Here is a 12,047-nt window from a genome sequence, read left to right on the forward strand (position 1 = left end):
CTGGCCTACTATATAAATTTTTCTTTTTAAAAACGATAGCCAACCAAGAGCACTTTAAGAACGAATAGAATAAATTCAAAAGCAAAACGACAGTTGTTAAAACAAGCCATGAATAAAAAGTTTCATTTAAAAGAAACTACATTATAATATACATCCTTTTGCCACATTACCTTTTAAATTAATTGAACATAATTAGGACCTAATGCAGTGAACGTCGTATGCATTAGCGATGTTTATTTTTAAACGCGTCAGTTTACTTTAGAAGTACATTACTCATCAGAAGTAGTTCTGAAACAGTTTTCTGACGAAACGAGCTTAGAAAATTTACTTGCTAAAAAATTAAGTTTCAGCCATGAGGTAATGTTTGTGTCCGTGTTTTGTCTGTGCTGTGCTATCTTTTACACTGCCGACTGCAGAACAGGTAAGTTTTCAATTAGCCAAAAAATATGTTTATTTATAAACTTTCTTATAGTTATATTGGTCGCAACTACCCCTGGATTATGGCCATCTGACGTTTATACGGAGGTATATGCTTCCATTGCTGATGTGCCGTCCAAGTCGATGTTTCCTGGCGAACGTAAGTATATCGCAACAATATATACTGGCATGAGTGAACAGGCTACAACTTATTTACCCGCGTGGGAAGGTCAAATATACCTGTGTGGTTCTGTTTTACACACCTCGTGCAAGCTTACTAAAACCACGAATGTTAGCATGTGTCAAATTTGAATATAGTAGGGTAGGGAAATATGGGACACCTTTAGCATATAATATCCAAATACCCTGATCGTTTTTACATATTAAAAGGACTGACATAGCGACAAAACAAATGCGTTCAAAAACATGCCCATATTTAAATACAAATTTACATTTAATTGAAAGAAACATACACGCTTTTGTTACACCTTATAGACAAAAAATCTGTCATGTTTGATTATTATCAAGTTAGACTTCTAGAAACAAAAGTGTGCGTAACCCGTACAGCATAGTTATTTCAAAACATTGTTTTACTTTTTCTTAGTTCGGAAAGTATGCAGCAGCACAAAATTCAGCCCATGCCACGAAAATGCTGATTGCATTCAGTTAAAGGATGTTGTCCAATGTACGTGTCGTGCTGGTTATATCGATGGCAGTTTAAAACCCTACCCTCCGTCTAACTTAACAGCCAACGGTACAAATTGTATAGGTAAGTACTTCTAAGCAGTATTTTTAAGTTTAGCGCCGGAGAAAATGGTTATGTTGTATAGTAGGGTGGGAGGATATGGGACACTTTTCATTCTATTTGCTTGTTCCATTTGTTAGTAAACAAGAAACATTCAAAGAATTAAAAACCGTATCCTCGCGACTTCCATAGACCACTGTTAATTGTTTAAAACACGATCAGTAAATTTGGATTTTATGTACCAAAGGCGTCCCGTCTCCCCCCGCCCTAATATATCAATAAATACCTGCTTCGATTCTCGATATTAACGGCGAGCAGTTGTGTCTAAGGACAAGACATTTAGCGGACATTGCTTCAACCCAGTGGTCACTCATAGGTTGTCTAGCCACACAAAAAAAAAACAAAAATTCAAAAAAAACAATCACCTACAAAGTTACATTCCTGGTAACTCTATGCTGACACGAGGTTTTTTCATTCATTCATTCATTCATTCATTCATTCCATTCATTCATTCATTCATTCATTCATTCATTCATTCATTCATTCATTCATTCATTCATTCATTCATTCATTCATTTAACTCTTGCGTAAATCTTAGTTCTAATGGCGTTCCATAGGCTAGAGGATCTCTCGGAAGTGGAATAAAAAATCGGTCTTTATAAAATGCGTTTACCTCGTACTTGTAATATTTTACAGACTTGAATGAGTGTGATGCGAGCAACTATACTTGCGGAGGATATCGCAATACTTGCACGAATACTAATGGTTCCTACGTGTGCAACTGCAGTGCCGGATATCAATACAACGCAACGACAAATAATTGCACAGGTGATTAAGTTATAACATGATTTGAACTAAATATTTTCTTAAACCGAAGTGAATTTTCTTAATACTGCTCCAAAGTCAAAACCGGTGGTCACTAATGGGTTGTATGAATTGCTACCTACACAGGAAAAAACAACTGTACACAAAGTTATGTGGTAACTCGCAAGCGCGCGGGCACGAGGTGTGTGAAATAGAACCACCTTGTTATAAAGACTATCGTTTCCGCCATCGAGGATTAAGCAAGTTACAAGCATCAATACCATTAAGGCCAAATTTATATAAACCCTATGATCAAGCAATAATAGTTTATAATAGAGAAAAAACAACATATTCGTTTGGAATGTATTCAAATATACTAACCCTAAAATATGTTGTGTTAAATAAGATGCATTCTCTTCAGATTTAGACGAATGTTTTGGCATAAACACAAAATGTGGCATCGGTACTGCCCGTTGTGAAAACACACCTGGATCTTACTTTTGCACATGTCGAAATGGATTTTTGTTCAATGATACACTTAAAGCTTGCATGGGTAATTAGAATTCTTATTGATTTGAAGTAAATAGTATATTGTATAGTATAGGGTGGGGGAAGATGGTACACTTTTTTATCCTGTTTATTTGCCCCATTTGATAGAAAACAAAGAACATTCAATAACTTATAAAAAACCGTATCTTCACGACTCCCATAGACGTTGTTAATTGATTAAAACACAGTCAGGACATTTGGATATTATGTGCTAAAGGTGTTCCCTATCTTCCCCCGCCTTACTATAAAGCCTTTATCTTTTTCGTTCATATAAAATGGTATAATATTTACTCCAGATGTTGACGAGTGTCTTGACCCTAGCGCATGTGACGTGAACGCAGTTTGTAGGAACAACATTGGTTCTTATACTTGTTCTTGCCTTCCTGGGTTTACTGGCAGTCAAGGTCGCTGTTTTGGTAAGTGTAAATTATTTATCCTCGGGTAGCGAGCGCAATAAAAGTCACGTGCCCCAACAATAGTGGCATCCCTGAGTCTCGAACCCGTTGTCTTCTATTAGATGTACCACTTGTTTGTAAACGACAATGAGAACATCTTTTTTACAGATTTTGACGAATGTAAAGACCCGGTAGTTTCGGCAGCTTGTAGCGTTAACGGGAAATGTGAAAATACATTTGGAAGCTATCAATGTAATTGTTTTGTTGGTTACATGAAAGGGACAGTAGATCAGCACAAGACGTGTATCGGTAAGTAGTTTAGATTTTCAACATACAGTAGGGTGGGGAAAGATGGAACACCTTTTAACTCCATTTTCTCGTCCCATTTAGTAGTAAAGAGCATTCAAATAATCATAAAAATATATCCTCACGACTCCCATTGACCATTGGTAATTATTAAAAACACGATCAGGATATTTGTATATTATGTGCTAAAAGTGTCCCCTCCCCCCACCCTACTATATATTTTACTATAATTTCCACCCTAAATGTTTCTTTTTTACAGATTTGAACGAATGTCTTAGCGATAAAAGCTGTAGCTCGAAGCAGAATTTTAACTGCACCAACACCCTTGGTTCATTCTACTGCTCGTGTATGTTGGGTTATAAATACGATGCCCCATCAAAGAAATGTCTGGGTAAAAAAAATGCAATTAATTTTATTCTATAGTTTTTAAATTGCGTATTTTTGGCATGTAGGAAGTACATTTGTATAATAGGGTGGGGAGGGGGGACGGAACACCTTTAGCAAATAATATCCAATATTTCCCGATCGTGTTTTAAACAATTTACAACAGTCTATGAGCGTCGTGAGGAAACGGTTTTTTATTTAATTGAACGTTTTTTAAATTACCAAATGGTACGAAAAATAGAATAAAAAGATGTCCCATCTTCCCATACCCATATTATATATTAACATATCGTTAATTAATATTATAATTAAACAGGAGAGAACGAATGTTTAGATTACCCCTGCCACGCCAATGCAACCTGTACCGATGAAATAAATGGATATTACTGTACATGTAATACAGGATATGCTGGTAACGGGTATGGCTGCATAGGTGAGTGCTTTCTTATAGTATATACCGTGGCGTAAAAATATCACCAGGGTATAGGGTGTGGGGAGATGCTGGGACACATTTTATTTTTATTGTATTTTCCAGTTTGGTAATAAACAAGGAACATTTTAAGTACATATTATATAACCGTATCCTCACGACCCCCATTGACCGTTGTTAATTGTTTAAATCCCAATCAGGAAACTTTGATATTATGTACTAAAGATGTCCCATCTTCCCCCGCCCTACTATATTTCTAAATCGAGCTCTTTAGATTTGGTTAAATAATTCTGTGAATATTTTTTGTTTACTACCAAATAAAACGTCTCTTTTTTCAATTCTGATAACGATATTCGTAACACACATTCTTTCTCATTTGCATTTTTACGGATTTTTGTTACTTTTTAGACATCCTTGCAAGGCCAACGTACCATGCTGAGGACAAATTATTTTATGCAACAATCATAATAGCCACTACAATAGCCACCAATTATAAACAAAATAATCGTAACTGTAATGATTTATGTTTAATTTTTCATTTTTTTGGATGGTTTCAGATTTTTCAGATTTTTCATGCGCGCATTTCAAATCCAACCTTTTTTCTCAGATATAAACGAATGTCGGAACACAACCGTGTGTGGTAATGGTACAAGCAGTTGTACGAACTACGATGGAGATTACGAATGTGCATGTAAGCCTGGATACATCTATCACAACGATACAAAAATGTGTACAGGTATTACAGCGCAAATTATTTTTTGCAACAATACAAAATGCATAATATATTTTTTACCCTGACAATATCAAACGAACTGTGGAAAAAATGCTTAAAAATCTAGAGTGTAGCAATTCTAAAACAAGTTTTCTTTTACGTTATTTAGATTTTTGAAAGTAGTTTTTAAGCTTTATAAAACGACGATATATAGTAGGGTGGGGTAAGATGCGACACCTTTTCCTTTATTCTCTCGTTTTATTTGGTATAGTACTCATAGAATAAGGATTAAAAAGACGTATTCTCACCGCTCCCATTGACCGTTGTAAAAACTCGATAGGGATATTTGAATATTATGTGCTAAAGGTGTCCCATTTTTGCCTACTCTACTTTATAAAATTACTTTAGTAATATTCGAAATAATAATTATCGTCTTAAACTTGCAGATTTAAACGAATGTGATGGAAATGACAATATATGTGGTCCAGGCATGCACCAATGCTTAAACTACGAGGGTGGTTTTCATTGTAATTGTGCTGCAGGTTATTCAAATACTAATAGGAACCAAACCTGCGTCGGTGAGATTTCAAATTTGTATTTAAATGCTAACATTTCGTATTGATATATATTGGGATGAGGGAAGATATAGGGACATCATTTCACTCTATTTTTACGTTCCATTTGGAAGTAAACAAAGTACATTTAAAGAATTAAAAAACCGTATCCTCACGGCTCCCATATAGACCGTTGCTAATTGCTTAAAACACGAACAAGATATTTAATATAATGTGCTAAAGGTGTCCCGTCTCACCCCGCCCTACTATTTGTTTTTTTATACCGTAATAACGAATTTCGGCACTAGTGAAGAATTCCCCGGTACGTTACAAATTATGTTGGTGGAAAGTGTTATAGATTGATATTAAGGGCTTAATAGTTATGGGTTAGTGGTTACGTGTAGCAGTTGGCAGATAACATAGGGGGAGGATTCTTCACTACCCCAAACTTTTCTTGGTTATAAACTTCATGTTTTATGCAATCCGTGGCTAGAAGAATTGTACTACTATAAGCATGCTATAAATTAATATACAATCGCATCACGAGATCCGCTAGTATTCTAATGACTTGCGTTTAGATATCGACGAATGCTCAGACCAAATCCACAACTGCTTTGCGCAGTTTGAATGTAGAAACGCAATTGGTTCATTTGCATGCGTGGAAAAGCATCAAAATACAACGACTACAACTCTGACTGGGAAAACTACTGTTAAAATTGCTTTATCGACAACAAAAGCAAGACCAGCAACACCAGCAACACCAGCAACAACAGCAACATCAGCAACAACAGCAACAACAGCAACAACAGCAACAACAGCAACAACAGCAACAACAGCAACAACAACAAGAACAACACCAGCAGCAACAACTTCGAAGCGAACTACAGCAACAACAACAACGAAATATAAGACTAAAACTGCTGTTTCAACCGCAACGACAAAACTACTTATTACAGGACTACCAGGGTTTCATGATACGGGTAAGATACAACTGAAATATTACCAAGATTTTTAACTTTGTGATCTATTACAGACTGAGATCATCTTGTTAAAAGCGTATGGAAAATTGCGATATTAAAACACAATAAATGGCGCCGTGGTTAGCACGCCTGCCTCGACCAGAGAGTTTAAGGCTCGACGCTGTTACATTTATAGGAGTATTATTCTTCGAAAAGTTACAGATATATAGTAACTTATTGTAAACAGGCTCGATGTGTGTGTGTCGTTGACCCACCACGCGAGGAAAAAGTAGTTTAAATTCTTTTAATTCAGGTTTATATACACTTATCAGTATTCAGCTACATAATATCATAAAACGTTCAATAGAACGAGTTTTAACATGAACTTTCATCCATTCCAGCTTCATACAGTTTGAGCGACACCTCAATCATTTTCATATCCGCGCTTGCTTGCATCGTCTTTATCGTCATTGTTGTCATTATACTTCGGGTAAGAATAAGTTTAAAATTAGCTCGTTTATTTAGGATATACAGTGGGGTGGGGGAAGATGGGACACCTTTAGCACATAATATATATAATATATAAAATGTGTTTTAAACAATTAACAACGGTCTATGGGAGTCGTAAGGATACAGTTTTATAATTATTTGAATGTTCTTTGTTTACTACCAAAATTGACGAGAAGATAGAATATGGGACACCTTTACTTCGGGTAAGAATAAGTTTAAAATTAGCTCGTTTATATAAAGTGGGTTGGGTTAAGATGTTTCATATTTTATTTCACTTTATCGTCCCATTTAGTAGTAAACAAAGAATATTTACTGAATTCTAAAACCTTATACACACGATTATAAAAGAGTGTTATTAATTGTTAAAACACGATTAGGATATACAGTGGGGTGGGGGAAGATGGGACACCTTTAGCACATAATATATATAATATATAAAATGTGTTTAAAACAACTACCAACAATCAGTGAAAGTCGTGAGAAAACGGTTTTATAATTGTTTGAATGTTCTGTGTTTACTACCAAATACGATGAGAAAGTAAAATGAAAAGGTGTCTCATCTTCCCCACCCTATACTATATATGGTATACTATGCCTTATTATGGCACCCAATTTACCATACAGTCCTGTATAAATGTAAACGCAATATATTTCCACAGACGTGTAAAAGATCTCGTGGTGTTGAGCAGCAGTCATATACTTTAAAAAGTGGGCCACAAACGGAGACCGATCCTTCGGTTCAAGGAGTGACATATAACGTTGAAGAAATTGAATAAAACTGACAAATAACCTGGTTTAATTAAAACATACAGGGATGATTACAACATTTTCGTGAAACATATAGTAGGGTGGGGTAAAATGGGACACCGTTTTAAACAAAGAACTCTTCAAGAATTATAAAACTGTATATCCTTACGACTCCCGTAAACCGTTGTTAATTGTTTAAAACAGACTCATAGGATATTTGGATATTATGGGCTAAAAATGTCTTTCTCCACCCTGCTATATAGTAACGATTTCTCTCACGTTCGCCTGCGGTAAAATGGTAATGGTATGTTACCTCTTTACTGATAAAAAGGGTAGAAGCTCGATAGTGCATTTAATGTTTTTATTTAAAAACATGTTTACCGCTGGAAACTGAAAAATACAGCTTTAATTTATTTGGCAGTTTTTTTGGTTGCCAATGCGGTACATATGAAACCTATTAAGTTTTATATGTTCCGGCATACGTGATATTAAACATGTGAAATTGTTATGCAAACTTCAAGTATTACGTCTTCAAAACTTGTCAGCAACTCAGTTTCGCTATGTTCGAATTTTAAAGCTAAAATACCGGATCTGTCTGTAATTCAGTTTCATAAATCTGCATAAACCCAAATCGCAGGGCTGTATAAGGTTACATGTTGCGTAGTGCAAGGCAATGGGCGAAACAAACAGGAAAATACTTCCTTTTAATTTTAAATCGATTTTCTTGAGCGGAAGCTATTGCCAGACTTGATTGTTTTCGATCTGCGACGAATTGGTTTTCAAATGCTTTGGAATTGCAAAAGAAATAGAGATAATTCAAGAGCAGAATTTGTTGTGGGAAAGAAAAGTGAAAATTCGAACTCTATATAAATCGCAGTCGAAATAGCTTTATTCACATTACTACCCAGACGGAACACAACGAAGAAGAAGAAGATGAATTCTCTACTTTACTTCTGCGCACTTTGTGTTATACTGTGTAAGTACCTTGTACTATATAATGTGACCATTCGTTTAGAATAGCAGTCGGCTTTAAAGAGGATTAACCCAAAGATTGGTTCATGATGTTATAAAAAACAAAAAAAAATCTTACTTTACAGCAAGTCCAGCATATGGTTACCGTTGGTGTTGCAAGTCGATTGCCGAGTTTCGGAAATGTTCGGTGTTAAGTGGAGGAAACAGCGCATTCCAGTTCAGCTGTGTACTTGCCAATGGAACTGCTGACTGCATGGACAAAATTGCGGTAATTAAAAGTGCACGTATTGCTGGCCTAAAATTTTGACGTTGTAATTTTCGAGCACTTGTTGTATAGTAGGGTGGGGAAAGATGGGAAACGTTTTCGCTACATTTTGTCCCGTTTGTCCCATTTAGTGGTAAAAAAGAATATTTTAATTATATATTTTAAGTTATATGACCGTAGCCTAACGACTTAAAACGGCGGTTGTTAATTGCTAAAAAGGGGTTGGAAAATATGGATATTATTATTTATATAACGGTATCCCATCTTATCCCCCCAGCAGTATACATATAATTTGCTTGCATAATACTTTGTATTCTAATCTGTAAACAATCTTATTTCAGCACGATACCGCTGATATAATAGACCTGGACAGCGGGGACGTTTTCAAATACAGAGATCAAATAACAGTTATCGGTGCTGAAGATTACGGCAATGGAGGTATGGGTTATAATATATCTGCGTAATGAGTGAATGTAGCTTATCTTTACGAATTAACAACAGTCGTTATATAACACGGTTGTTCTGTTTCGTGCACCTCGTGTTTTGTCAAAGTTAATTCCTATGAGCTTTGCGAGTGATTATTAATACTTCTACCATTGTGTGTATGTGTCCTTGGGTAAAACACTTAACCACAATTACTCCAACCCAGTGTTTAACAATCATAATTGTCAGCCAAACAAAAAAATACCTCAAAGTATCACACAAAAAAGTTACATATAAGTGGTAACTCGTAAGTTGGCACAAGGTGTATAAAACGGAACACTTGTTCTTTTACAGCTTCCATTGCCCCGCCATGCGAGGATAATTAAGTTAATTTTGTTCATCTATTCAAAAATTATTAATTGATTTCATTTTTCGTCTGATTAAAACGTATTCAATATCCAATACCAATTTACTACAGTTGCCAAATACCACGCTATTGCCGTCGTTCGTAAGAACGCAGACCCAAGCATTAGTTTGCATAACCTTGCTCATCGAAGAACCTGCCATACAGCTGTGGGGAAAACGGCAGGTTGGAACATGCCTATAGGATGGATGATACGCAACAACATCAGTCCGAGTGAGTATAACATTTATACAGTATAGGGTGGGGGAAGATGGGACACCTTTTTATTCTATTTTCTCGCCCCGTTTAGTAGTAAACAAGGATCCTATAAATAATTATAAAACCGTATCTTCACGCCTCCCATAGGCCGTTATTGTTTAAAACACGATCAGGATATTTGGATATTATGTGAAAGTCTCCCGTGTCCCTCCACCCTACTATACATATATATTATAAATTAAAGTCCTTTTTTATACCAGGCAATTTCGACAGCAGTTGTGCTCCTGGCGCCATGGACCCAGAACACCAAGACGTTGTTCCAGATAACGACTACGAAAAATGGTGCCGAAACTGCATCGGTGACGTGTTAGGTAGACACGTATGCGACCGAGATCAAGACGAACGTTTTTACGGTTACGACGGTGCATTCGAGTAAGCATACAGTTTTGTGATTCAAATTATAATCAAAGTGACAATTAATTTTTTTTAATTTTTTTCAGAGGCCAGTTTTCTACGTTTTTTATCCTAATTATATCTTTTGAAAAAAAGCCTTTAATTGACCAAATTTGTTTTCATTATTTTTTGTCCCACTTGGTGTAAACAAAAAAAACAGTCAAAAAGTTATAAAACTATATCCTCGCGACACCAATAGACCGCTGTTAATTGTTTAAAACACGATCAGTACATTCGAATATTATGTGCTAAAGGTGTCCTGTCTTCCCCCACGCTACTTATAGTAACGATTTCTCTCCGTGTTTAAAATTTGTGTTATACATATATAAGTTACACGCGTATTAATACCTCACGGCAGAGGCTAAGTACAAAATGTATCCTTTACAGTTGCATGAGTTCTGGCAGTGGGGACGTGGCGTTTATAAAAGAAACTATCATTCTTAAAAAGGATTTCCAAAACTATATGCTGTTGTGTCCAGATTCACCGCGCAGGTAAAAATTCCCAGCTTTGCTTGACATTCCTACAAAGCTGATAACTACGAAATCAGATTAGCTTGTACAAGTTACAATTCCATGTCAAGGCGTGAAGCTTGTAAATACATTTGGGAATAATATGTTTCCTAAAATTTCTTTGTCGAATATTATCACTTTCTAATACAAGCTTTGTAATACAAGAAATAAATATGATTTTTTTAACAGATCAAGCCTTTTTTAAAGAGGAATTCCTTTAAATACGTTTGGAAAAACTTTCTTTAAAAATTTCCCTCGTCGATTATTATCAATTTCTAACCTCGTTATACAAGAAATAAATAGAATAATTCTTTTACAGAGCAAGCCCTCTTGAATGGAGAAACTGCAACCTGGGTCGTGTTCCCTCTCATGGCGTTGTTATGAAACGAGGCACATCAGCCGATGTGATAAACCACACACTTGAAATTCTCCGCGCATCAGCAGTAAGTTTGCTTAAGATCTAGTGTTTTTGGGCAAAGTTAGCAGAGACGTTGGTTTGAGGTAACTCTAAATCCTACGGCGTTCGCACGTTTTATTCTTATATACTGACATATGCGTCCTGTTTAGCCATTAATATTAACCTATATAGTAGGGTGGGCGCAACCACATCAATCTGAGTGAGTATAACATTTGTATAGTAGGGTGGGAAAGATGGGCCACCTTTTCATTCGATTTCCTCACTCCATTTGGTAGTAAACAAAGAACATTCAAATAATTATAAAACCGTATCTTCACGACTCCTATGGATCGCTGTTAACTGTTAAAAAAAATCAGGATATTTGAATATTACGTGAATGCGTCTGGTCTGCCCATTCTACTATAGGCCTACATATATATTCCAGGCAAGTATACACAACTTTAGCACTCTGATGGGAAAAAATCTACTCTGGAGTTCTTCCACTCGTGGATTTGTTAATGCGCCCGCAGATCCTCAGGAGTTCTTAGGCCACGATTTCTTCTGCAACACGTATTCGATTACTTATGGAGAACCCCACCAAGATTGCTAATATCGTTTCAACATCGAAATTTAGTCATCTTGATGTATATAGTATTGTGAATATTATTGTGTGACATTATAAAGGACACACATGAGTTTGTGCTACTAAAGCTACTGTTTCATTTACTATTAATTAGACAAGTTTAGCACATAACAGAAGACGTTTATTTTAATGTAAAACTTAGCTTTACATCGAGGCACGGCTTACTAAAGATAGTAGGCCGTAGTTGAGTCTGGTAATGGTAATAACATAGAGTAGGGTGGAAGAAATGGGACACCATTTCATTCTATTT

The 12,047-nt window shown here is 35.9% G+C and overlaps 2 protein-coding genes across 3 annotated transcripts; both read left to right on the forward strand.

The window, feature by feature from the left end:
- Positions 1 to 292: 292 nt before the first annotated feature.
- LOC113474395 (fibulin-1-like) lies at positions 293 to 7,844 on the forward strand. Of its 2 annotated transcripts, XM_026835328.1 has the most exons (14): positions 293 to 421; positions 473 to 577; positions 1,022 to 1,186; positions 1,859 to 1,990; positions 2,388 to 2,519; positions 2,812 to 2,931; positions 3,079 to 3,219; positions 3,476 to 3,607; positions 3,917 to 4,033; positions 4,638 to 4,766; positions 5,189 to 5,320; positions 5,875 to 6,276; positions 6,657 to 6,745; positions 7,425 to 7,844. In XM_026835328.1, the coding sequence occupies exons 1-14, from the start codon at positions 361 to 363 to the stop codon at positions 7,539 to 7,541; spliced, it is 1,974 nt and encodes a 657-aa protein (XP_026691129.1). In that variant the 5' UTR covers positions 293 to 360; the 3' UTR covers positions 7,542 to 7,844. The 2 variants fall into 2 exon arrangements, with proteins under 2 accessions (XP_026691129.1, XP_026691130.1); XM_026835329.1 differs by lacking the exon at positions 3,917 to 4,033.
- A 484-nt stretch (positions 7,845 to 8,328) lies between these two features.
- On the forward strand, positions 8,329 to 11,880 carry LOC100175757 (serotransferrin-A). The gene is made up of 8 exons (XM_002123240.5): positions 8,329 to 8,488; positions 8,610 to 8,752; positions 9,091 to 9,187; positions 9,651 to 9,809; positions 10,055 to 10,226; positions 10,635 to 10,739; positions 11,077 to 11,200; positions 11,600 to 11,880. The coding sequence occupies exons 1-8, from the start codon at positions 8,446 to 8,448 to the stop codon at positions 11,762 to 11,764; spliced, it is 1,008 nt and encodes a 335-aa protein (XP_002123276.1). The 5' UTR covers positions 8,329 to 8,445; the 3' UTR covers positions 11,765 to 11,880.
- Positions 11,881 to 12,047: the final 167 nt, after the last annotated feature.

This window comes from Ciona intestinalis, chromosome 7, assembly GCF_000224145.3.
Source record: "Ciona intestinalis chromosome 7, KH, whole genome shotgun sequence".
NCBI classification, from domain to species: Eukaryota; Metazoa; Chordata; class Ascidiacea; order Phlebobranchia; family Cionidae; genus Ciona; species Ciona intestinalis.